This window comes from Lacerta agilis, chromosome 1 (assembly GCF_009819535.1).
Source record: "Lacerta agilis isolate rLacAgi1 chromosome 1, rLacAgi1.pri, whole genome shotgun sequence".
Taxonomy (NCBI): Eukaryota; Metazoa; Chordata; class Lepidosauria; order Squamata; family Lacertidae; genus Lacerta; species Lacerta agilis.
In genome coordinates, this window is record NC_046312.1 from 103,147,418 (window position 1) to 103,173,693 (window position 26,276).

Below are 26,276 nucleotides of genomic sequence, written 5' to 3' on the forward strand. Positions count from 1 at the left end.
CATGCCGCGTGGCTGCGAGGCGCGCATCGAGCCCCGGAGACGATGCCACGCAGGCAGGGAGCAACAGGCGGCCGGCGCGGCGGCTCCCCCTAGATTGAGATGCCCAGGGCGGGCAGCGGGAAGCGGCAGCCTCGGCTAGAGCAGCAGGCCTAGGAAGCCTCCCGAGCGGGGAAGGAAGGCCCCAGGGGGTTGCCTCAGGCTGTGCCCGGAGCGACCCGAGGAGAACTTTTCTCTCTCCCGAGATGAACAAGCTCCGGAAGCTTTTCCGAGGCAGCGGGCGAGCCTTGGCCTTCATCTTCGCCGCCTCGGTGGTGTGGCTGCTCTTCGACATGGCAGCGCTGCGCCTCTCCTTCGGCGAGATCAACACCCGCGTCCTCAAGGAAGAGATGGTGCGGCGGGAGAGGCTGCGCGGCTGGCGGGAGAAGAGCCTCGACGGCGCCCGAGCAGGAGAGGAGCTCCGAGCGCCGCCGCGGGCGCTGCCAAGGGGCCCCGAGGAGAAGGGACGCGGCGGCCCAAGCAAGAAGAGGGGGAAGCCGGGTGCCCAATGGAGGCGCGCAACCCCCCAAGCGGCAGCAGCTCCCGGCCTGCACTGGACGGCCGCCGTCGACGTGCGGAACCACGCTCCGTTCGCCCCCGCGGAGAAGAAGTCCAGCGCGGAGGCCGGCCTCCCTCGCCCGCCGCCCACAAAGCCGCCTCTCGCCGGCGGGTCGCCGGGGCGGGCGCTCGACGCTCCTGCCGTCGGAAGCAAAGACGCCGCGAAAGGGCCCGGGCCGTTAAGCACGGGATCCAGGGGGAGAGAGTTGGCGGCGACGGTTTTTATACCCGAAGGTGGATTAGGGAAGAAAGGCGCCTTGGCTGGATTGCCCACCAACGAAAGCAAATCTGAGGGAACTCGGGGCAGCCCTGGGCTACTGAGCGGGCCAAATGTCCCCGCAAAGCGGCCCGGGGGCCTGGATTTGCCTGCCGCTTCGGAAGCAGCGCAGAAGTCTCCGGGTGCGCCACGTCCAGGAAAGCTGCCGGAGGAGGAGGAGGAGGCCAGAATTGCCGGTGCAAAAGTCGTCCTGCCTAACCAAGTGGTGCTTATAAGCAAGGAGGGGGCGCGGGTGGTCTCGGCGGCCGCGCAGGCTCCCGAAGGCGGAGGACGTGGGGCCGTCGGGAAGAAGGCGCAAGTGACTGCGGGCAAAATCCTGGAGGCCTCTCTTAAGGGGGCGGCGGCGGCGGCGGCGACCCTAAAAGTTATTCCAGTTGAAAGAGCCGAGCTAGGGAAGGCGGATGGGGTCCGTTCCGCCCATCAGGACCAATCAAGGCAAACCAATGAGACCCATTTCACAGAAAGGGCCAAGCTGCACAAAGTATTGACCATTGATAGGACCTTGGCCCCAAGGGACCCCAAAGCGCTGGGTCAGTATGGGCGCCCGGCAGTGGTCCCAGGTGAGAAAGAAGAGGAGGCGAAAAGGAGGTGGAAGGAGGGGAACTTCAATGTCTACCTAAGTGACCTCATCCCACTAGACAGAGCCATCGAGGACACAAGGCCCGCTGGGTAAGAGACCCGATTTCTTGCTTTGCACAAGTCTAGACTTGGGCTAGCATGAATTGCCCAGTGATCAAATGGATTTTATGCCAGTTGCCTAGTGTTAGTTGCCAATAAATCTTGAGCAGCAATGGAAACATTAACATTTAGTGTAAAAAGAAACCCATCCCCATTCATTTTATGGGAAGCCGCAACCATGCTTTTCATATACTGGATGCAAGTACTACCTTTGTATAGTGGTACCTTTGTTGTCAAACGGCTTGGCTCCTGAACACATCGGCTCCTGAACGCTGCAAACCTGGAAGTAAGTGTTCAGTTTGCGAACGTTTTTTGGAAGCCAAACGTCCAATGCAGCCTCCGAATGAGTGCAGGAAGCTCCTGCAGCCAATCGGAAGCCGCGCTTTGGTTTTCAAACGGTTTTCAAACGGTTCCAGGAGTCAAATGGGCTCACGGAACAGATTAACTTTGACAACCGAAGTACACCGTACACAGTTTTCAGATTGGCTCACACTTTAACCTAAAGTATCAACTGAAAACAAGCATCCTAAAGGTAAAGGGACCCCTGAGTCCTCCTGACCGTTAAGTCCAGTCACGAACAACTCTGGGGTTGCTGCACTCATCTCACTTTACAGGCCGAGGAAGCCAGCGTACAGCTTCCGGGTCATGTGGCCAGCATGACAAAGCTGCTTCTGGCGAACCAAAGCAGTGCATGGAAACGCCGTTTACCTTGCCGCTGAAGCGTTACCTATTTGCACTTTCACGTGTTTCGAACTGCTAGGTTGGCGGGAGCTCACCCCACTGTAGGGATTCGAACCGCCAACCTTCTGATCGGCAAGCCCTGGTTTAGTGGTTTAGACCACAGCGCCACCCACGTCCTATATAGTCTTAATTAATCCAAATTAACACGTTAATTTAATGTGTGTTCATAATAACCGTTTCTTAAATTTTAACATCCAGCCTTACACACTCTAGCATGCAAATATAACAATAATATGCTTATAATAAACAAATCCCTGTGTCCCTGAATAATGCTACCTTTTCCCCGCAGTTAAGCTCAGAATCAAGCTAAAGTTTTTTAAGGTTCTCGAACCCTGTTTTCTGGCTCACGCTAGCTCTCCAAATCAGCGCCATGTTGTTGATAGGTACTGTGATATAGGATGAAAAGTTTCATTACTGTATTGCCTGGCTTCATAGTTCATGGCATTGTAGCTGTTCTCTATAGCGGTGGCTTCATTAATAATCTGTCCAGTGATAGGTTCTTCCAGTGTATACAGTATATAGATAACAGGTCCTGACTTGGTTGAGTACTAACCCAACCTGGTCACTAGGTGGCAGTATAATTGAATAAATGTCTGGAACAGGATGCTCTTGGGTCTGTTGTGTAACCCAAGAAAATTAACAAAAAGAACATGCAGGGCAATGGAGTGTTTAATTCAGAGTTGGGTTGCTCTTTTTAGCTCCACCCCCAACATCATGTCTCCTCCTACCAAGTGTGTGTTGCAAAAAAAGCCCCAACACGCAAACAGCTATGTACATGTTAGGGGCTCCATCAGCTTTCCTTGGAGCCTCTGCACACAAGCAGCTGTTGGACTACAACTCCCATCACCCCCAGCCAGCATGTCCAGTGGTCAGGGATGATGGGAGTTGTAGTCCATGACATCTGGAGGGCCAAAGGAGCCATTGTTCTAACCATTGATCACACTGGGACTCCATCCTGGAAGATGGGTTTCCCCCACACTGTGGATCATTCTGACATGTGTTGCAAAGCAGGATCAACAACTTTACCACCTCTGATACATATAGAATATCTGTTAAGCTCCTCTGGTGGCAAGGAAGCACTTCAAGAGGGAGCTTTGCTTGCTGGATTTGATGCTGGGAGCAAGCTGATTCTCTGCGTTTCTTGATTGCGGCACTCAGAATAGAGTGGGGGGGCAGGTATATTTTCCAGAGTGGCTGTGGATTGTTCTAATATTTTCTGTTTGCGCAGTAGTTCAGCCTGAGAGCCATTATTATAAACTCTCAAGAATTAAGTGGGGGAATTCTCCCAGGCAAATCCAGCACATTGCTGTAAGAGGAGACAAAGTCAACTCTTTTGAAGGGCGATGTGGAGGAACTCAAACATTGGGACGTGGCTCAGCTGCTTCTCAAGTGTATGAGGGCTGGGGGAAATAATGGGATGATGCTTGAGCTTCAAGAATCTTGTGTGATCCCTTGCACTGAATTCAAGCAGCGCAATCCGAAACAGTTTTGCTCAGAAGCCAATCGTACTTATTCCAATAGGTAAAGGTAAAGGGACTCCTGACCATTAGGTCCAGTCACGGACGACTCTGGGGTTGCGGCGCTCATCTCGCTTTATTGGCCGAGGGAGTCGGCGTACAGCTTCTGGGTCATGTGGCCAGCATGACTAAGCCGCTTCTGACGAACCAGAGCAGCGCATGGAAACACCATTTACCTTCCCGCCGGAGCGGTACCTATTTATCTACTTGCACTTTGATGTGCTTTCGAACTACTAGGTTGGCAGGAGCAGGGACCGAGCAACGGGAGCTCACCCTGTTGTGGGGATTCGAACCGCCGACCTTCTGATCGGCAAGCCCTAGGCTCTGTGTTTTAACCCACAGCGCCACCCGCATCCCTATTCCAATAGGACCTGCTCCCTAATCTTATTGTTGGCCAATTGCAGCATTCAGGAACCTCCAGCCCGCAGGCCTAATGAACACCCCCTCAGCTTCCTCAAACAAGTCACCCATCTGTCCTACCCCTCAAAGAATTGTACAGTTGAAAGAAACCACAAGGGTCACTTAGCCCAACCCTCTGCAATGCAGGAATCTTTTGCCCAACAAGGGTATCGAACTCACAACCCTGAGATTAAGAATATCATGCTCTAACAACTGATCTTTCCCAGATACCGTGTATGTCGTCAGGTGTGTGTCTAGGCCCAAAAGGGGTTTGTGGAGCCCTGTGCATTGCTTTTTGCAAGCCCCTGCCATCAGCTGACCAGCAGGACTCTCATAGAACGGCACGCATCCCTTTGAACACCTGACAATCGGCTGGTGGTTGGTGCTTGCACCGTGCTGCGTATGGGCTCTCTTCAAGCTCCGAAGATCAGCCAATTGTTAGCACTACAAAGTTTTGTGAGAGGCATATTCCCCTCCTCCAGTTTGAATTTTAAACCATGTGGCCAAAATCATTCTGATGTCAGGTGGCTTTACAGGTGAGTGGCCGCCCACGTGAAATGTGGCAGGTGGGGGTGGGGACAGAAGGATCTGGGCAGCTGACCGGATTTAGTTCCTTGCCCTTTATCTGTCGTGCTTTATTAGCACTGGTTACATTGCCTTTTGATAAGATAAAGTGGCTTGTAAAACATTTTCAGTGAGTAGATGTACCTGTTGTTGCCAGTCCTACCGTTAGGCAGAGTGAGGCGGGAGCCTTAGGCGGTAGAAACTGGGAGGGCGGAGCAGGACACAGCCTGCTCTATGCCACTCCCTAAGCTAGCCAGCTGCCCTCAGGTGTATAGGGGTACTTACATTTTTAGAGCTGAAGGGAAGTTTGATGGCCAGTCTTGTCAGCTTCTCGATATGGAATTGTGTGGGAGGGAACACCATCTCACCCTTTGCCTCAGGCAGCAAAATATCCTGGTCCGGCCCTGAGTATTACCTCATTAAGTGGCCATAGGATTGTGGCCTTAGCCACCGGAGTAAGCTGTTCCGCTATCCTATTCTTTCTTAATTAAAAGTAAGTCCTGCAACAGCATAAATCTGCAGGGCATGTACATTCAGGGCGCTATGCCAGAGTCCAAAGTAGAAGTGGTGTCTACGGAAATGAGCCTGAAGTTTTCTCAGTCAAGATGCCCAGCCCAGCTGTGGGAGTGTTAATTCAGGCATTGGAATACACACGGAAAACTGGAAAGTTGTCCATCAGATTAGGTAGCCTGCACTGTTACCGCAAAGCTAGCAGAACAGTTAGTGACGCACTCGTTCGCTCAAAGGGGTGGGGGGGTGGGGAGATTGTTTCTTTTTGCAGTCTTGAATGCGGAGCACAAGGATTTCCTTTTTTTGCTTAGCTTACCAGCTTTGGAGAAGGAACATTCCTGCCCATGAGGGAAATTAATTGCCAAAGTGTGTCAGGGTGTATCGGCTGGGATAGGCCGGTTGCAGACTCCAAACAAGCAAACAGTCAGCCACTGACACGGGACACCTTTAGCTTTCATCGTTCACATCAGCAACTTGTTTGCTCTGCGTATGTCGACAAGGAAGTTGTGCGAGTATATTGTTGGCGCTGAACAAGTTTCTCCACTGTGAACGTGATGAAAAGTTTGCTTTGGCAAACACGTATTTCCTCCTTTAAATCTGCCTAGGGTGGTTGTTATTATTTTAGCCACGTTTAAATTATTTAAAATGCCCTCGGAGTTTGTTTTATCCTAGTGCAGGGCTTGAGGTAATGCTTTTACTGTTGAGCTCTGTGTACACACCATACATTTAAAGCACATATTGTCTCCCTCCCCCAGGAGTTGTGGGAACTGTAATTTACCCCCTCGCACATACAGAGACAGCTATTATTCCCAGCACCCTTAACAAACTACAGCTCCCAGCGTTCTTTGAGGGAGAAATAAGTTTTAAATGTATGGTGTAAATGTAGCCAAGGGCTACATTGCCTCAGGAGCAATTTGTTGGGGGGGGGCAGGGCCAGGTAGGTGAGGTCCAAATCCAAAGTTATTATGGCCCTCTTTCTTTCTTTCTTTCTTTCTTTCTTTCTTTCTTTCTCCCACTCCGTCTTTCTTTCTCTCTCTCTTTCTGCCACCTCCTTTTCTATTTGTATTTTTCTCCGTCTCGTTCTGCTACCCTTTCCCCCACCCACCTTTTCCCTTCTTCCTCAGGTGAAATTGTCCCAGGGGTGTAGGTACCCCACCTCTCCTCTACTGCAAGGACAATCCTGGTATAACACAGTGAGGCTTTGTTTAGGCTGCTCAGCCTCTCCGCCTGCTCAGCTGATATGCAGGGTAGCTGAGCAGCCGCCGCAAACACTTTCCTGCATATCCTCCAGTCTCCAGAGCTTCAACTCTAGTTATTTTGGTCTGGATTAGAGAGAGACCTGGAGAGCAGGGGGGGGGGGAATAGGGATTCAAAGGCTTTTTAGAAGGTGCTCTCCCACTTTATGCAATTACACTTATGTGCACGGGGGCCCGGGACGTAGCCTCCGTGTAAGTGGAGGGGATGCTTGCACCATATATTACAGGTTCACCTTCCATGCGCCTACCTCATAGCACCAGCAGCAGCCAAGATTCTCTACTCTGATGGCAGTGGCTCTCCAGCATCTTTTCCATCTCTCTCTCTCTCTCTCTCTCTCTCTCTCTCTCTCTCTCTTTCTCTTTCTCTAACTGGAGATGCCAAGGATCGAACCTGGGACTTTCGGCATGCAGAGCATGTGCTCTGTCATTGAGCCGCACTTCACTTCCTGTGAGGGCTGCTTGGAAATTCCAGCCATCTCCCCAAACAAAACGTCCCAGAGGCAAGGGAGGCAAAGATACGGATTGGGGGGGGGGGGACATCAACAACCACATAAAACATTCTCAAGGAACAGTCAAGAGAATTGACTCTGTGAGAAGTTCTTTGGTAGGATGTTGTGGCCTTCTCAAGATCCCCTTGAAGATACTGGAGCTTAGGGAGCGAAAGGCCCCCCTTAAGTCACCACATCAAGCCCACCAATGAATTGCAAATAGAAATGAAGAGAAATGCTTTTTCCCCTCGGCCTTTTGTTCAAGCAGGAAAGACTCAGACCTGACCCAGCCCTTTACCGCCTCCTTCTTCTTTTTACTGCCATGATATGAAATGACAAATTCATTGAAATGGGAGAAATTATTATCGCCCCCTCAGATCTGCAGATTTTGTGCTGTTCCTTCTTGATATATAGGCCTAGTGGGCTACATTCAGACCGTGTTGCTTTGCAGACATCAACGTTCGCTGGCTTAGGTAGAGCGAAAGGAGAGCTTTTGTTTTGACAAGCTAACAACAACAACAAAAGTTTTGCAAATACTATTAGGGTTGCTAATTAGTCGCTTTGCTCTTAGAAATGTCTCAAAGTGACTACAAACACAACACAGTAAACACAGAGGGGGGAGGAGAGGGGGATGCCTTGGTCAAAGGTTGCATTGAATTTGGCTGCCAGCAAGCATCCCCAGGGAAAACGTTTCCTAGCTGGGATGCAACAACTGAGAAGACCCTCTCCAGTCACCACCCATGTAACCTTACATGGCAGGGGTGCCTGGGGAATGGCTTCAGAAGCAGTTGCAATGTTCTGTTTTGCATTTTTTACATTTAAAGAACCCTTTTTTGCCAATAAAATAATTGGCCCAGTTCAAGGTTTTAACTTAACTGGCCCTGCAGCTCCCAGTCTCTGCAGCCTGCTTTGGCCGCAGTGTTCCACAGTGTATTTATTTAATCATGTTTAACAAGGACGAATGGCTACATCTCAGCTAAGGAAGTGTTGCTGGTGCTAAATAGGCATTTTAGCTGTTTTTCCTTATTGCTGGAGTCTTAACGTTTCAATTTTTTATATCTTCTCGCATTCCTACTTCTATGAAGTACGGAGAAACGACTGTAATTTCTTATAGGGTTGCACACATCCAGCCTGCAGCCACTAGAGTGCACTAGAAATCCATTTTCCACCTCTTCCGGAATAAAACTAGGATTGTTTGTATCTGTTTCCAAACTGAAGATCACTTCAGAATTGAGCTTGCATTCTGTTCTAAGGAGCCCCCAGTGTTAGTTTAACTACAGTAATTAGACAAGACTGAAATCTGTTGTGTGTGTGTGTGGTTTTTCACCCTCCCCCCATATCCAACCAAAGTTCAGGTCCAGCCCAGTTCGTAATGCTGCCAGTTGCTCCTCCCATTTCGTATCCTCGTAGTGGTTGTGGCAGCAATGGGGAGATTCAGAAGAAGGGCTCCCTTCAGTCCCTTAGTGGTGACATCCTAGACTCAAGGGACCATAGGTTTGTAGTTCCCATGGCTCCTGGGCATGTGAGCAGCTATGGGAACTACATTTCCCTTGGCCCATTGTACCTAGGCCTAACAGAGGTTCCATTTTGAAGCTTCCCAGGAAGAAATTGCTTCCTCACAAAGCACACACTTAAAATGGAGAGAACTCTCTCCCACAAGGAGGCAGTGATGGCGACCAACTTGGGCGTCTTTAAAAAGGGATTACCGGTAGTCCAGTTCATGGAGGGTACATTGTGCTTTTCCTCCTCAGTTGGAGACAGTATCTTTCTGAAAAGCAGTTGCTGGAAACCGCTAGAGGGGAGCAGTGCTCTTGAGCTCAGGTCCTACCTGTCAGCTTCCTGTGGGCATCTGGTTGGCCATTGTGAGAACAGGATGTTGGACTAGATGGGCCATTGGCCTGATCCAGCAGGACACTTCTAATGTTCTCCCTAAAGGGACTGAGTTTGAGGTGGTCTAAGAGCTCTTTTGTGTTTAAAACGGTGCTGCATGTTTTACACATTGCTGTCATTACCGTTAGTTTACTGTTCTGCCTCCATGGTGTGTGTGTATCACATCATACCATTTCTCCAGTGTTAGAAACTCATATACACAAACTAGGTGCCAAATGGCTCCTTAAAACCAAGGTTGCAGTTGCCAGAAACGAAATGTCTAGCTGTCATGTTTGGCCAAGAAGGCTCTAGAGTCTTATTTTAGGAAGAAGAAAAAAAAGGATGGGCTGTCTTTGACTGATTATCCGTTAAACATCTGGCTAGTTCAGATGACAACATTGAGCTAGGTTTAGAGCTTTGAGAACTTTATCCAGGGACAGTCCACATACATATTGGTCTACTCCTATGTCTTTTTTCTTAATGATGACAGAGACCATTCAAAATGTAAGAATATTCTGCACAATTGTGAGCAGGGCAATGGGCTGGAGTAAGTGAAGACAAGCTACAACAATTAGCTATAATGTTTTTCATTGCTCCTGTTCAGGCTGCACAGAAAAAGCATTTTGGTTGCAGAAATTCATTCTGATGGTGCAGATAAAACATAACTGATAGAATTCTATGGGATGTGGTGTGAGAAAACAGCCAAGATCCAAAAACTCCCCAGGCATGCACCTTCAGCTGGTGATGTCAGGCATCATCCTGGCACCCAGACATCTTCACTTGGACGCAAGCGGTCAGTAGTCAGGCACAAAATGCGCCTGGCTAATTTCAAACACTGCATTTCTCCACCCAGCCCTCAAAATCTCTTGAGAGGAAGTATTACCCCTAAAGTCCCCAAGTCAGCCAGTGAGATCTATGGTTAAGGGAGGATATGTACTCCTATTTTCCTGGTCCTGATATTGTATCTGCTACTCCACCATTCCACATGCAACTCCACAGCTTTTTAGACGACAGGAAGGAAGATTTGCTCCTATTCTGCCCCTGTGCTTTTTATCTACCATGCTTTTGCTGGTAGTCCATAAGTTGTCACAGTGCAGGTGGATAATGAACAGTTGCCCGTTGCAACACAGATCAGGCAGTGAGATGGATGTCAGGAGTGCAGGCAAGCCATGAATTGGTTTTCTCTTTAAATAGCCACTGGGTGCTTTTTCTGTTTGTTAGCTTACACCACGGGATTCATACACAAGCCGTCCTCCACAGCTGGCTTCCATATACTGCAAAATCCACAGGACATCTGCTCTTTCACTTCTCCCGACTTCCAGTTCATTATAGCACACTGCACTTGCCAAGCCATTAAAAAAAAAGTTACAGTACTCCTCTGGAAAAATCATTTGTGCATCTTGGTTTTTCAAGACAAGGTTGGCCACCCTGCTTGTTCTGAGCTCGCAGGTGCTCTCTTAAACACAGAAGCTGACTAGCAGCAATGCAGGCTGTAGACTAGATCATTGGTTCCCAATTGGTGGCCGGTGAACCCCAGGGGGGTCCACATAACCCACACAGGTAACAAGAGCTATTACAGAGATACCAAGTTTTTCAAACATTAGGGGCTCCATAGTTTGGCTTTTGAAAAACGGGGTCTGCAGTACTTAGCTAATTGGGTACCACTGGTCTAGATGATAATGGTGGTGGTGTTTTGATAGAGTCTACCCAAGTGGCAAAAAATCAGGAATTATAGCAACTAATTCCTGTATTTTAGGATGTTTCTTCCCATTAAAAGGAGACTCATTAACATAATCTATTTTTATTGATATTAGCTCCTGACCCGAAAGTATAACCACTTCCTCTCTTGCCAGCTCAACCCCTGATGTTGGTGCTGATCAGCATCATAGTGCTATGTGGAAATTGGCTCCTTTGTTCACTTCGTTCCTTTCGGTTTAAAACATCAGTAGCATTCATTTGGATTTTATCATATGTTGCCAGGGCAGGTTAAAACAATTTTTTAAAAAATACACAATCAAAAAAACAGTTATGGCTGTAAAATAAGAGAAGCAGAAAACAATTACAAACATTTCCATATATAAAAACAGTGGGAAATAGTTCCAGTGCAGATGCAGGCTGTGATAAAGGCTTTGTTGAAAGAGGAAGGCAATCAGTAGGCTCCAAAAAGACAGCAGAGACAGCAGCTGTCTATTACGGAATGGGAGGATAGGATTCCAAAAGGTAGGTGCAACCACACTAAAGGCCCTGTTTCTATATCATATGGAATGGACTTCCTGGTAAGGCAGAGTCTGCATGAGACCCCCTTCTGCAGAGCACAGTGATCGACCGAGTATATAAAGGGTGAGGCAATCTTGAGGTAAAATGTTTTATGGCAAGTTGTTAGAAGCACCAACCCTCCAGTCTTTTCTGCATGTGCTTTTGCCCATTTGTGTGTGCTGCTTCGGTGCCGTTTATGCCTGTTTCTGTTCGCTACAGATGTAGAGACCTTCTCGTCCACAACATCCTTCCCACCACCAGCATCATCATATGCTTTGTTGACGAAGTGTGGTCCACCCTCTTGCGCTCTGTTCACAGTGTCCTCAACCGCTCCCCTCCTCAGTTTATTAAAGAGGTTATTCTGGTGGATGACTTCAGCACAAAAGGTTGGTCGGTGTTTCCCAGTGTGTTTCGGCTTACGGAATGTCCTGTTTTCCAAGCCGTTTTGCTCTCTTAAAAATGCTGTCGGGTTGTTGTTGTTCTGGTTTTAATTTTTTTTAAGGTTGCCGTTTGTTTGTTTATTTAGAAAGTTTGCTCAAAAAAATCCCAAAGAACAAAACAAAACTCAAACCAGTCCAATTATGTATAAACCATGACTAAAATACACAAACCCAATGAAAAAACAAATATGTGTAAAACTATCACTAAATACCAAGATAAAAACAATAAAACAAATGTAACTTAATACAAGTGGTTGTTGTGATATTCTAGTGAAATTCTGTTGCCTTACATTTCTTTGAGTTCAAACTGGTTTTTGTTTTGTTTGGTTTGGTTCCTATAGATGACATTTTATTTCTATATACCCCCCCCCCAAAAAAAAGACAATTAGAATACAGCTGTACCTTGGAAGCTGAACGGAATCCATTCCGGAAGTCCATTCAACTTTCAAAACATTTGGAAACCAAAGCACAGCTTCTGATTGGCTGCAGGAAGTTCCTGCAGCCAATTGGAAGCCCTGCTGGATGTTCGGCTTCCAAAAGAATGTTTGAAAACCGGAACACTCTCTTCCAAGATTTGATCATTCGGGGGCCGATTTGTTTGGGAGCCAAGGCATTTGAGATCTAAGGTATGACTGTATGGGTATCGTGAAAGTATATTTGGCCTAAAAGAGGACAGACCAGGGACCCACTGTTCTGTGGGGTGGTTTCTTCTGATGATCATAGATTTGATTCTACCTCTTCTTGGGGTTTTATGGCGAGTCCATCACTCAATCCAACGCCCTTACTCAATGCAAGGAATCCATAGCTAGAGCATCCCAGCAGATGGGTGACCAGCCTCTCCTTGGAAGACCTCCGGTGAGGAGGAGCCCCAGTCCCACCCCTCTGCTAATGGTTCTGGTGTCAAACTGTTCTTAATGTTAAAATGTTTCTTGTAACGTTCAACTGAAATCTTACGTCACTGTGGTCTATCACTTCTCCACTCAGCTTGAGAGAAACCGCTATGTAGTCACACTATGGATGCAGCTTAAGAGATGTTAACTTTGGGAGGATTATTGAAAGGAAATAAATGTCAATTAGTGCTTAAAAAGCAAAGTATTTTTGGGAGGCGACAATTCATATGTAATGAAGGTAACATGGCAGCAAGTGAGTGTTGGGTGGGGAGCCAGGGGAAGGGGGTCCACCATCCCTGTCATGGCTGTCGGAAGAAGGGAACCAATGTTTGTTTTCCAGTGTCTCTCCTCCAGTAGTCTGAACAAGTGGCAGTGGCTGGTTGGTTCCTCTTTATTTATTGCTCATAGGCACGAATCTGTGCTCCATTTCCTTGCTTCTCTTCTGTTCTGTTTTAGCATACCTCAAGGACAAACTGGACCAGTACATGGCCCAGTTTCCCAAAGTCCAGGTCCTTCATCTCAAGGAAAGGCATGGTTTAATACGAGCTAGACTAGCGGGAGCAGAGATTGCCAAAGGTAAGAAGAGTTGCATTTTATCAACAAAGTGCAGTTTGTTATTTGCTGTTGCTGGTGCTGCTGCAGCTGCTGCTGCTGCTGTTGTTTTAAAAAAGACAGATGTCACTGGAAGCAGTCTAGTGGAAATTTGATTCATTGGACTGACATCAGTGGAACTAAATGGGTCCAGTCAGAAGTTAAGTGCCATTCTGCTAAATGGGGTTCTCCCAGAAAAGTGTGCATAAGAATGTAGTTTTAATTCATTGGGATATAGGCATACTTAACCTTCACTGGACTGTACCTGATTGCCACACAATTGTAAAACACATAACTAAAAGTGAAAAACAGAATAATAGAAGGCAGATATTTTCCCCCACCAGTCATGTAGATTCAGTAGTGCTACAAAGGTGGCACCAAATATTCTCTTCCTTTTGATTTTTTTTAACCAAAATAGTGAGTTGAAATATGTTTTAAAAACATTTCCTGAAAGCCTCTTTAACTGTGAGGCCATTCATTTTTTATTTTTTTAAAAAATAATCTTTATTTGGTGCTATCAGTATCTCCTCTTTCTGGTATCGGCTGGAAATCAGGTCATGAACAGGTTAATGTAAAAACATTTTAAAATCACAAGAGATTATTGTCCCCTGATGATGACATGGGAGAAGGGGGCAAATAACACTAACTGAAAATGAGGACAGTGCTTCCTGAATCAGTCACACAGGTGATCTTAGCCCATGAGGAGTCATGAAACCACTACAGACAATACAACTGAGATATTTGAAGATCTCACTGAGGGAAAACAAGGGTGAATTGGGAGAAGAGGGTCCTGTGTCCATCCCAATGTAAACACATGGAGTCTCTCCAGGTGACGTGGGATAGCAACATTTTAAGCTATGTTATACTGAGTCACATCATTGGTCCATCTAGCTCCCTGTTGTCTACACTGGTTGAATGTTATTTCCCCTTTGCAGTTTCTGTTGAAAATCTGATAAGTAAAAAAGGGGAGAACCCAGGTAAAATGGGAGGGTGGGTAGGATGTCATTATGATGAGGGCGACATCGTGTTGATGCTACACAAAACTTGTGTGCGTGAGCAGCACCAAGTCCACAAAAAACTGCTGTGTGGAAGCACTCTTATTTAATCTGAGAAACAATGAGTTGGGCATTGTCCTCCCTGGCTGTGTGTGGATGTTATCCTAGATATCTTTCTTCAATAGGACACCAAGAAGAATTCTGCTACTATTATCACATACACACACCCAGCAATGTTTTCACAAGAAGCTATCAAGTACGATGGATGAGGAGCCTGTGGGCTTTCAGACTGTGCTGGCCTACAATTCCCATATTTTCGAGCCATTCACTTAGGGTACCAGGGGCTTATGGGAGTTGGACTGCTGCATTATCCGGAAGGCTGCAGGTTCCCTATCCCTGGAGTGACAGCTTTCCAGAGTTGTTCCATTTCACCTTCTGCAATGGAATTAGCTCCTTTTTATTTTCTTCTCTAGGTGATGTACTGACATTCTTAGATTCTCATGTGGAATGTAACGTAGGGTGGCTGGAGCCGCTCCTGGACAGAATCCGTTTGAATAGGAAGAAAGTTGCCTGTCCTGTTATTGAAGTAATCAGTGACAAAGACATGAGGTAATTTTGATGCCTGTGTATTTGTTCTGGTTCCGCCTTGGTAATCCATGCACAGGAAAAAATACTTATCCACATGGATCATTTTTCTTGGCAGAGATGGGGAACCTGTAGCCTTACAGATGTTGTTAGATTCCAGTTCCCATCACCCTCAGCCAACATGGCCAGTGGCAGTCCAACAACATCTGGAAGACCACAAGTTCCCCTTCTACATTTTGGAACCAATCCTTTCTACCCTTTATCTTCTTAAGCATCTTCTGGTTGTGACAGTTTCAAAAATAAATTGCAAACAGGAAAAGATGTTACACCAAGAATTTAAAAACTATTTTTGAAGGATGTTACACATTTCACCACATGTTTAAAAAGCTCATAATTTTGTGAGAGTACGTGTTTTAATGCTACCCGTGGGATCTATTCACAGCCCCTCCCCTTTAAAAGTATATCCTTCAAGTTACAGTTACCCTTTTCAGACATAGCTTTTGTTTCTGAAGTTAATTCCTGTTGTGACTTCCATTCCTTAGCTACATGACCGTGGACAGCTTTCAGCGTGGTGTTTTTACATGGCCAATGAATTTTGGATGGAAGCCCATTCCTCCAGATGTCATCAAGAAAAATGGGATTAAGGACACCGATATAATTAGGTAAAATTATGCTGTTAAGCTTTTGTTGACAGAATTGCTCCTCAAGCACTAAACCCACAAGTTGGGAGAAAGGCGTATATTACTCAGGTTTGCAAAACATAGGTAACAGTTCCTGGGTGCAAACTAGCATCATTAAAACACAGCGAGTTCAGCTATGAGGATCCCATACAAAGAACAAGATTGGGTAAACACTGGGCCTCTAGACCAGAGTTGTTGGAGTCCAACTCTCATCAGCCCATAGCCAACGTGGTCAGGGATGTTTGAAGCTTTAGTTCAGCCACAATTTCTTGCAGTAGAAAATCAGGAATGGCCAACGTGGTACCTCCAGATGTTGTTGAACTGCAACTCTCCAGCATAGCCAGGGTGTTCAGGGATGATAGGAGTCATAGTCCATCAACATCTGGAGACCCCCACATTGCCTACCCCTGATTTATTTAAAGTATGCATCATACAAATAGGGAGATGTCAGTTTATAAACATGTTAAAACTACCACCTGTGCAAGGAACCTAATGCTATGTTTGGCTAGATGCAATTGCACCCAAACTGTGCATTTGCAAGGCAAGCCATCTATACCATATTCAAGACTTCAATCATATAACAAGATTAAATTTCAGAGTTTATAAACAGTGGCAGAGCCTGCGGCTAAGTTTTTGTGGGTGGGGGAGAGCAGATCTAATTCATCCTGGAAGTCATAAAGGGAACTCTGATGTAAGCACATGGAGCATTGTTAAAATTCATGTGGTAGGCGCCCTTTAATAGCAAAATCTGTATTTTCTTTTAAAGCACAATGTATAATCCTAAATTATGTTTCAATTACTAGGTGTCCTGTGATGGCAGGTGGGTTATTTTCTATTGATAAGAAGTACTTTTTTGAACTTGGGACATATGATCCTGGCCTTGATGTTTGGGGAGGTGAAAACATGGAGATCTCATTCAAGGTATGTTGCATTAATTGTAACAGTATTTTGTATTCCCCCCACCCCAATTGATTTGCATCACATTCATAATCATATTAATGGTCATATTACAGCAGCAGTCCTGAATATATAGTGGTTTCAGATGCTCCTTAGTAGAAATAAAAAGTTTAAAATGACTGCATCAGGGCAAGCAGTGTATTGTATTTGTTATATTTACATATTATTCCATCCCGTCCCCCCAGCAATCACATTTTAAACTTGAGGGTGCTTTGTAAGATGTATGCACCTTTAACAAAATATAGCTTTCATGCAATAGATTAAAATAAAATCCTAGGCAAAAAGCACTAAATAATGACAATGGCTCATGTCAGATACCACATGAAACCATGGTTAAGAAACATTCAACATGGTTAATGTTTTGCGTGAACTGATAGATTGTGGGTTGTGATCCAGTGGCAGATTAGAATGGGAAATAGATTTGCAAACTGATTTGTGCCGTCTCTCATTGGTGTGATGTCTGAATTGACAAACTAAAGGCCATTGCAACTGGAGACTGTAGTGCTGAGCAGATATAAAACAAAAACAGACCACAGGTTGCCTGTTCATACAGAAGCTCCAACTGCGGTTTAGGATCTTAAGCCACATTTACTGTAAACTATGGTTAGGCATGCTGTCTGAACTGAGCTGGTGTGCTGTGGAATCCCCTTACATAATTATCAACAGCAAGCTGTGCTAAACCTTCCCTATCCAGATGCACCCTAAGGACAGAATCCATTGGCCAGTAGCTGCCTCATGAAGTGCTATCCTACCTCATCTGTTTCCGATTCAAGAGTTCAAAACAACAAAACAATCCATAACAAAATGCCAAACAAAATATTCCAACATTTATCCATCCATCCATTTTTATTTGACAATAAAGATTTCATTTAAAAAAAAAAAAGTGCTATCCTACCTCTTTTACACCAGGTTTGGATGTGTGGAGGGGAAATAGAAATCATCCCGTGTTCCAGAGTGGGCCACATTTTCAGGAACGACAACCCCTACTCCTTCCCTAAAGACCGCCTTACCACGGTGGAGCGGAATTTGGCCCGAGTTGCAGAAGTTTGGCTGGATGAATACACAGATCTCTTCTATGGACATGGTTATCACCTCATCCAAAAGAATCTGGACGTAGGGGACTTGACTCAGCAGAGAGAACTAAGGAAGCAGCTTCAGTGCAAAAGCTTCAAATGGTACCTGGAGAACGTCTACCCTGATTTAGAAGCCCCCCTTGTTAAAGCTAGTGGGCTGGTATGTTCAATTTCCCATCTCCAATGTGGCCCTTGGGCTAATGTCAACTTGACACATCACCTTCTAAAATTTTATGTCTTTTGCTGCTGTGTGATATTTGCCTGAGATGGATTTCGCCCAGTGTTTGGTAGCCCAGAGCTGAGGAACTTCTCGCCCTCCAGATGTTGTTGGACTACAGCTGCACCATCCCTGACTGTGGGCAACGTTGACTGAAGCTGGTGAGAGATGGAATCGAACAACATCTGGAGGACCAGAGGATCTAAGGAGATGAACTCATGTCCAAAGGATGAGTGGGAAATTAATGGGGGGGGGGAAGATCTTGGTGGAATTTACATGTGTCGCAATATATTAAATGGGTTGATGTTTGGGGCCCAGACCCCACCTCTCTGCCTTGGGCTTGGTTTGTGAGCTGAAGCTACTCACTTATCTTAGAATCGTTGAATTGTAGTGTTGGAAGGGATCCTGAGGATCATCTAGTCCAACTCCCTGCAATGCAGGAATATGCAGCTGCCCCATGTGGGGATCGAACCTGCAACCTTGGCGTTCTCAGCACCATGCTGTAACCAACTGAGCTAAGGCATCTGGTCCAGAATTCTGTATTCGCTAGTGACCACCCAAATGCCTCTGAGAAGCTTTTGAGCAGGGCATTGGACCATGCTGTTTGTCCTCAGCACCTAGTTTTTCAAAGGCCTCTGAATATGATGGTTCTATTCAGCTGTTGTAGCTGAGATGTAGCTGTGCCCATGTAAAGCATTGGAATCTGTCAGGGAAGAGGAGCTTTGGGTGAAGCCAAGGGAAGATGTCGGGAGCAGCCTAGTAGTGTCAGTAGTAACAATTAGCAGCTGAAGAAGAGTTGTTGATACTACCAAACTGGCATTTTAGATATTTGCACTAGAGTAAAAAGGTAAAGGACCCCTGACAGTAGAGTATTGGTGCTTAAAAAATCTTAGTTTGGTTTGTTTTTTTCTTTCTTCTTCTTCTTCTTCTTCCATTCCTAACTCAAATCACCAAGGCCCAACTTCCTCTCAGATCTCAGACTTCTTGCTTGCATCCACTAGAGTGCAGTAGAATCCCATTTTCCTCCAGTTTCTGGAATAAAATTGGTATTTTGGTACCTTATCCCAAACCCAAAATTTTCTTCCGTAAAGCAGTGATATGGCATCCTGATGAACCTTCCATGCCCAACATCCAATTTCAGTGCTGATTTATAAGCTGTAATTAGGAGAGAGGGCACAGAAATTGCAGTGCTGGTGCTGATGGGAGTTGTAGTTTTATCAGGGTCAAAGGTTCCCCACTCCTGCTTTGCACCTTATGCATATTTGCACAGTGTTACTTCTGCCTCTGTCGTGGGGTGTCCCCTCCTTTCATTCCATGACAGCAGACACAGACCTGTGGTGTTGCGGGAGCTTTTCTGTGCCTGGCAGTCACACGAACTCTGACCTTTCCTTGTTTCTGCAGGGCCAATAGGTGTGCGGAGAAAGTGAGAGAGTGCCATGTTGTATGCCATCATGGGCAGAAATGGGGAACCTGTGGGCTCCCAGATGTTACTGCACTCTGAGCCCTAGGCATCATGACCAGTGGTCAGGGATACTGGGAGCTGTAGTCCAGCAAATATCTGGAAGGCTGCAGGTTCCCCATCCCTGACTCTGGGCGAGAGAAGGTGTAGTGATGAGGAGTTGGAAAGAGATACTTGATAGGCCACTTAGTACACAGCTGTAAAAATTGCAAAATGTAATCAGTCACTCATCCCCAAAATCCATTAGCAAACTGAGATCTGGTGACAGCAGGAGGGCTTAGCCACTTATTTATATTTATTTTTTTGACCTTTGCATTAACAAATTGCAGTGCACATCATTAACCCAGAAGATTTTTGTTTAAAACTCCAAATTAGTCTTGCTTAGGCAAGATAATCTCAAGATGGAAGATTTCTATTACGATGGGTTGGGCAACCCAGTTGACTGCATAAGGTCAGCTGTGGAGAATTGCTCTTTTTGCCTGTCCCTGGCTTAGGTTTGCTGATAGTGGGCTGCAGCAAATAGAGATAAGTCATCATTGCTCCCTCCAGCCTGAAAACAAACCTGAATTACAGTATTTGAATCAGTAGAATGAAAGTTTTCATACTTCCAAAACAGAAAAAGGTTGATTTTAGGGCTGTCCACAAACACAAGAATTTGAAACTGATTAGAAACAATTTGCATGTCACCTAAACTTTTTAATGAGATAAGCAAGACAGCTAACAATTTAATAAACAAGTGCTGCCAAGTTGTTAAAAGATTTTAACATTTTCTTTTTCTTTCCCTGTTAGTTGTCACACACCTGTCAAAATAGCCTCAGATGCTCAGGCCAACTAATTAAAAATGAGCCCAATCTGATTGATCACCTTCAGTGACTATGTTTCAACTTACGAAATACCCATCAAATGTCAGAAATGGGGTGGAGGAGCTTGTGGCTATTGCCCACCTCTAGACATTGAATTGGGGTTTTTTTTAAAAAAAAAAAAATTGCTACATTCCTTCTTCAGGGTCTTTACGCCCACTTTGACATCACATTTCTAACCTATTGCTTCAATTTGCTTGTTTTACTTTAGATCATTAACATAGCACTGGCTAAATGCATCACTCTGAATAGATCTAGCCTGGCCTTTGAAACATGCGACGTTAATAACAAGGTAAGACTGTTTATTGCCTTCCTGCTGCATTTCTTCATATTGGAGGCCCAATATGGTTGCTTTGCTTTAACGCCCTTTTTGAAATTGCAACTTGGGAGGCTAGTACTGGGCACAGTCTTCGTGTTGGGCTCACAGCTAGGCTTCCCTCACTATCGGGAGATGCAAGAAGGCCCTTTATACTTACCAGGAGGTACAGATGATGAGTGGAATCTGTAGCCCAGTCTCCAGTGAAGTCACAAACCAGTGGCACGTAAGTGGCCTCTGGAGGCCAGATTATCCCCACTCCATTTCCTGCAGCTTCCAGGAAGCATAAAAGATATGTAATATTTTCATGGGGTTGGCTACTACTTTTTGCACTAATGGGTTGTTCCAAACAATCCAGTTCCTTTTCCCATTCATACCACTGCGAAGTGCCACGGGTGAGATGCGTTTTTCACCCACCAAACCAAAGGCAGGCTTCCATGCCTACCCTTTACCCGTAAATACAGGTAACAGCAATATCAAACTGCAATATTAAAATTAGTTGAAACAGCAGTCTGATGTTTATCCCAGGATCGTAGAGAACGGTCTCAGCAGCTCTACCCATTTCACAGGTTGCCTTTAGGTCAGTGTTAGAAGATAACACTGGCATCAAAATACCTCCTAGGGTTACCATCACCAAAACGGAATGCCTAGTTTCCATTTTTGGGCGAGATGGGCTTGAAAGTCGTGTTTTTCGATAAGACTTTTTGGTTCCTGAAAGTCATTCTTACTGTGCAGATAAAATATAATGGATAGAATTCTGCAGGATGTGTTCCAACTGTGTGAAAACAGTTCAGATCCAAGGATCCCCAGGCATGCACCTCCAGATGGCGGAGACGTCAGGCGCCATCCTGCTTCCCAGGCGTCTTCACTTGGTTGCAAGTGGCCAGTAGCCAGGTGCAAAATGCACATGGCGAATTTCAAAAGCGGCTTTAGATTGCCTGCATTTTGCATACTGAGGGATTCAGCTGCATACTGGAAAGGCCAGTTTTAGTCATTTATTTTTTTAAAAAAATACTTGTATACCAACCCCTCACAAAACATCAGGGAGATGTACAGCAGTGTAAAAAAAAGTAAAAAGTAAAATAAAAGCAGTACAGAACAATCATTAAAATGTCTGGCTACTGAATAAAATTTTAAGGAGCTGCATATTACTATTACTAAAATTTATTTATCCAATCACCTTCCAAACCAGGTTATCTACATGTAAAATAATTTAAAACCGTTTAAAACACACACACAAAAACCAAATACATTTAAAGCAAGTTTAAAGTCCTAACAAGTGGACACCCATTTATCCAGCTGAGAAAGCCTGTTTGAACAAGAAGGTCTTCAACTGTTTCTGGAAAGTGCAGATATTGGACGCCTGTTGTGTAAGACTGTTGCCATAAAAATGTCTTCCAAGCGGCACCTGAAAGCAGGGTTGAAATTGACCGTGATAACCAACCACTGAAATTTAGCCTGCTTCTAATTCTTTCCCACGCACAGAACCAAAAGTTCAACTATACTTGGCTGAGATTGATCCAGCACGGAGACTCCTGTGTGGCAGTGACTGATGCGGAAGGGACACTGGGCCTGCACCCTTGCGATAAACGAAACAATGGCCTGAAATGGTTGCATAAATCACTGGTGGCTTTTCATCCAGAACTCGTAAGTGCAGCGTTTGCAAAGGGCTCCTCCCCCCCCCACCCCCTTCGCCACAGCCAAACTGGAAACAGTGCAAAACAAAGGGAGCCTTTTCTCTCATTTTCATTTGTATGGGGGCCATGTGAGAGGCATTCGTCATTCAAGTAAAGAAAGGGTTTGTGCAGGCGTTATTTCCATATGTTTATCCTGCCCTTCCTCCAAGGGGTTCAGGTGGGGGGGGGGTTGCACATAGTTCCATTTTATCAACCCATTCTCTCCTCACAACAGCCCTGTGAGGTTAGGCTGAGAGATGATGGCTGCAGTGAGTGAGTGAGCGTTCTGGCTTAACATGGGTTTCCTTGGTCCTTTGCCCAACACACTTTAAGCCAGGGGTGACAGACATTTTGCCTGTCAAGGTCCACAGACCACCAGGGTCAATCAACTGTGGCACACTGCGGCAGTGGGAAAGACTGAAGCTAAAAGTGGACAGGACATGCCCTTTCCCCCCACCCTCTTTTTACACCAATTCTCTCCTTCCTCTACACCTAGTAGCCTGGTGCAGGCAGGGGTGTAGATTGCTTTTGTCAGTTGTCCGGATTTGCCACTTGCAGAAGGCTTTCCTCCTCTCTTTTGATCACTCCATTCATTTCAGCTCTCCACACACACATCCTCCAATTTCTTCTCTGGGCTCCCCCCACCTACATAAAATTAAGTTGAGGGCTGCATCTGGCCCTCAGGTTGCTCACCTGTGCTCTAATCACGCAACCACACAGGATGTTTACATACTTAAACTTCCAGGCTGTACAAACGAATCAACGTAGACAGGGTCACAGGTGGCGCTGTGGCCTAAACCACTGAGCCTCTTGGACTTGCCGATCAGAAGGTTGTCAGTTCGAATCCCCACGACAGGGTGAGCTCCTGTTGCTCTGTCCCAGCTCCTGCCATCCTAGCAGTTCGAAAGCATGCCAGTGCAAGTAGATAAATAGGTACCGCTGCGGCGGGAAGTTAAACAGCATTTCTGTGCACTCTGGTTTCCGTCACAGTGTTCTGTTGTGCCAGAAGTAGCCCGGAAAGCTGTCCCTCGGCCTGAAAGTTAGATGAGCGCTGCACCGCATAATCGCCTTTGACTGAACTTAACCATCCAGGGGTCCTTTACCTTTGTGTGTGTGTGTGTGTGTGTGTGTGTGTGTGTGTTGTTTGTGTGTGTGTGTGTGAGAGAGAGAGAGAGCGCACAGAAGGAATCATTGGAACTTTTTTGAGCTGGTGTGTTTCTTAAGCCCCAGGTCCTGTTTCTCTACTGAGACATACATGCGGGCCAATGAATTTGTGGGATTTCTCCAAAAGCTTCCTTGGGCCACAACATCAGCACACGTCTTGAGGCAAAGGTCTGAAAACAGGAGGCTATAAAAATAACAGGTTGGATTCAGACTATAAGTGAGTCGTGGTGGAGTCCCACTGAAGTGACTAACTTAAGTCATGTTGATCTCAATGGGCTGGATTCAGTGTTGGCCCCTGTGTTTGTGTTGTGTTGTGTCCACCACCCACTGCCTTCTAATCCAGTTCCATCGGCAGAACCCGTGTTTCAACACTGGCAATGAAACAACACCCTCTGCTGCAGGTGAGGCAGCTGGGTAGTTTAGAAGTTAGAGAATAGGCTAGTTTAGGGGACTCAAGGGAAATAGTTGGGAGACTGCCCCCCTCCCCACCCCACCTGCCGCCTGAGGCAATTACCTCACACTGCCCTGGGTGCCGGGGGGTGGTTTTTTATTTTAAGAGCTGAACTTTGCCTTACTAAGTACTGTGATTTCAGTTTCTCACAGATCTTCCTTCCAGGGTGGCCATCTATACATCATAGAAACACTTTGCAGTGATAAAGAATAGATTCTCTAAACTGTCCCGGTGCAAAAATCAATCTAATGACTGTATTTAAAACACGAACACCAAAATCGTTTGCAGCCTCCTCAGCTATAGCTTCTAGAAATAATTCTAAAGGCTTTAAAAAGAAAAAAAAGACCAAGGTAAATTAAAATGATTTTTCCCTATCTGAAAGAGGCTGATTTTTAGCAGTTCCTTTGGGGTGGGGGCTGTTGATAGGGAAGAATAGCTATTATAGGATCTGATCAATAATCTTGTACAAGATCCTGACATTGTGACTCTTTCCATTTGTTCATCCTTTGCCAATCTTGGTGTAAAACCTCCTAAAAAGTGATAGTGCTCTTCTTCTTTTTTTAGGATAAGACATGAAAAAGCATATGAAAAATGGCCAGCCATTTAAGTTACCAGATATCTTGTCAGGTACCACTGACATTCTTTGATCTGCCTCTGAACTTTGGGCCTTAAAACAGATTGGACCTTCTACAATAAAGAAAGTTGTGTTTCCCCGCTGCTGCTGCTGCTTCTTCTTCTTCTTCTTCTTCTTCTTCTTCTTCCTGAATCGTAATACCTAGTTTAGCACAATTGTACAGGCAATTGCACCTGTACAAAACTAAGCCAGCAGCAAGTTTGAGCCGTACAATTTTATCTGCTAAGGTAAAAGATCAGATTAGGTTTTTTTATGAAAGCTTTGGATGGCAGGCTGGCCCTGTGAGAGCCTAAAGTTATTGCCGTCACTTGAAACCAAAAGATGGGTTTATTTTCTACAAAGCTAAGGGCTGTCCTCTGCAGGCTCGTCTTGTACCTGCACTGTTCAGAATGAAGAAACTAAAGGCTTTAAAAAAACAAGAGGGCTGCTTTGGGACCGCTCATCCCTCCGCCGCAGACACCCGCCTCTGCCGCTCGCAAGCACAGGCACGAGCCGTGGTTGGCAGAGCAGAGGGCAGCACCAAAGCCAGCCAGCTCTTTCTCGCTGCTGGTCCCACTGCCTCTGCCGCCATAGGTAGGCTGGGGGGAGGGCAGGAGAGAGAAGCCCCCTCGGGTGCGTGTGTGTGTGCGCGCACGCACACACACACACACAGAGTCCAGCCCGCCACCTGATCTGGGGGATGGTCAACCGGCCCCCTCCCAAAAAAGTTTGCTGACCCCTGGTGTAAACCAAAGGCTATGATACTGGACATACTACTGTCGTCTGAGGGGGGAAAGTAAATTATGTTAATGTGAATGTCTGAAAACTCACAGATACACCACTGAAATATGACTATCAACATTCATGTTAACTGTCTGGAAAATGGGCAAATGCCTATTGTCTAATTTTTAGGCAGTCCTAAAATTCAGATAGCATTTTCAGCATTGTGAACATCGACATTTGCCAGATTGTGAACAATCGCTATAGTTTAGCATATAAGTCAAGATAATAGTATTTCCACTGCCTACCCCCCCCCCCAACAATATGTTTTCATTTTTTAAGATTTGCTGTTTCAATCCAATGATGCTTCAAAATATTAACCTGCATTTCTCAAAAGTAAGCATAGAACAGCCTTTGGTATAATGGTACTCTGCCTCATTAAAGATAGCTACACCTAAATGCAAAATAACCAGAATAGGATCCCTGCTCATTCAAAACTTCTCACGATTTCATAATCCAATTCTGCATCCCAGCCCTTTGGATTTAATTAACAAATTACCCAATCCACTTCCCATCATGGTATGTGTCTTTCTACTTCATCAGCTGAGACATAATGCGATATGAAAGGCAGGATCTCCTGCCATAAGTCATCCTATATTGCAAATGCCATCTGGGATGATTTCCTTTGCAGGGTAATGATCATTCAGGCAGCAAGAGTTCTGCTCGTTGCATTTTCAAAGAACTGGAAAGCCATGTGGCACAGAGGGTGCAGCCAAGTTGCGGTTTGAGAACAGGTGGAAATATTGAGCACTGTCCAAAATCCCCATTCAGCTTATAAATGCATACCAGCCTCCCACAACCTGGTGTCTTCCAGATGTTTTGGGCTACAAGTATCAGCCAACGGTTGTTGAAGGATCAATAATACATATTGAAGCAGCTAAGGAGGTCCTTCCCTAGTCCCGTGTAAATAGCAGTTTATCAGTTTGCTACTTGCAGCCCATTGCCCATGCCCTCTCTCTCTCCCTCTCTTTCCAGATGGATCACATTGTCTTAGAACACCTTCCGCGGGCCACGTGTTTGGAAGTGGATCAGTCTCAGAAAGCCCTGAGGGCCGGCGTTTGTTCCTCCTCCAATCTTTATCAGAAGTGGCAGTTTGGAAATTATTATGCTGCCTGAAGAGGAAGACGAGCAAACCGGACAGAAGAGTCGCTTTGTAAGCCGATGAATTTGAAAGCAACAGCTGTGGAACTTCCGATAGCAGCGAGCATAAAACTGTGATCTCCCTCCCAAACCGCTGTCGGAACCCAACACTTTGGAAGAAGCATATGGCCAGATCAGAAGATGGAGCGAGAACGCAGCTGGTTTGATGTGGCCTAATGACACACGGCCGGCACATTGGCAAGGGAGGAAAAAAATCACCAGGGAAAAAATTACCAAAGT

General features: G+C 45.8%; 1 protein-coding gene across 1 annotated transcript; it reads left to right on the top strand.

Moving 5' to 3' along the window:
* On the top strand, window positions 1–26,276 carry GALNT5 (polypeptide N-acetylgalactosaminyltransferase 5). The gene is made up of 10 exons (XM_033165233.1): window positions 1–1,540; window positions 11,369–11,535; window positions 12,936–13,055; window positions 14,539–14,674; window positions 15,193–15,312; window positions 16,134–16,251; window positions 17,197–17,520; window positions 20,108–20,188; window positions 21,698–21,859; window positions 25,872–26,276. The coding sequence occupies exons 1-10, from the start codon at window positions 243–245 to the stop codon at window positions 26,010–26,012; spliced, it is 2,667 nt and encodes an 888-aa protein (XP_033021124.1). The 5' UTR covers window positions 1–242; the 3' UTR covers window positions 26,013–26,276.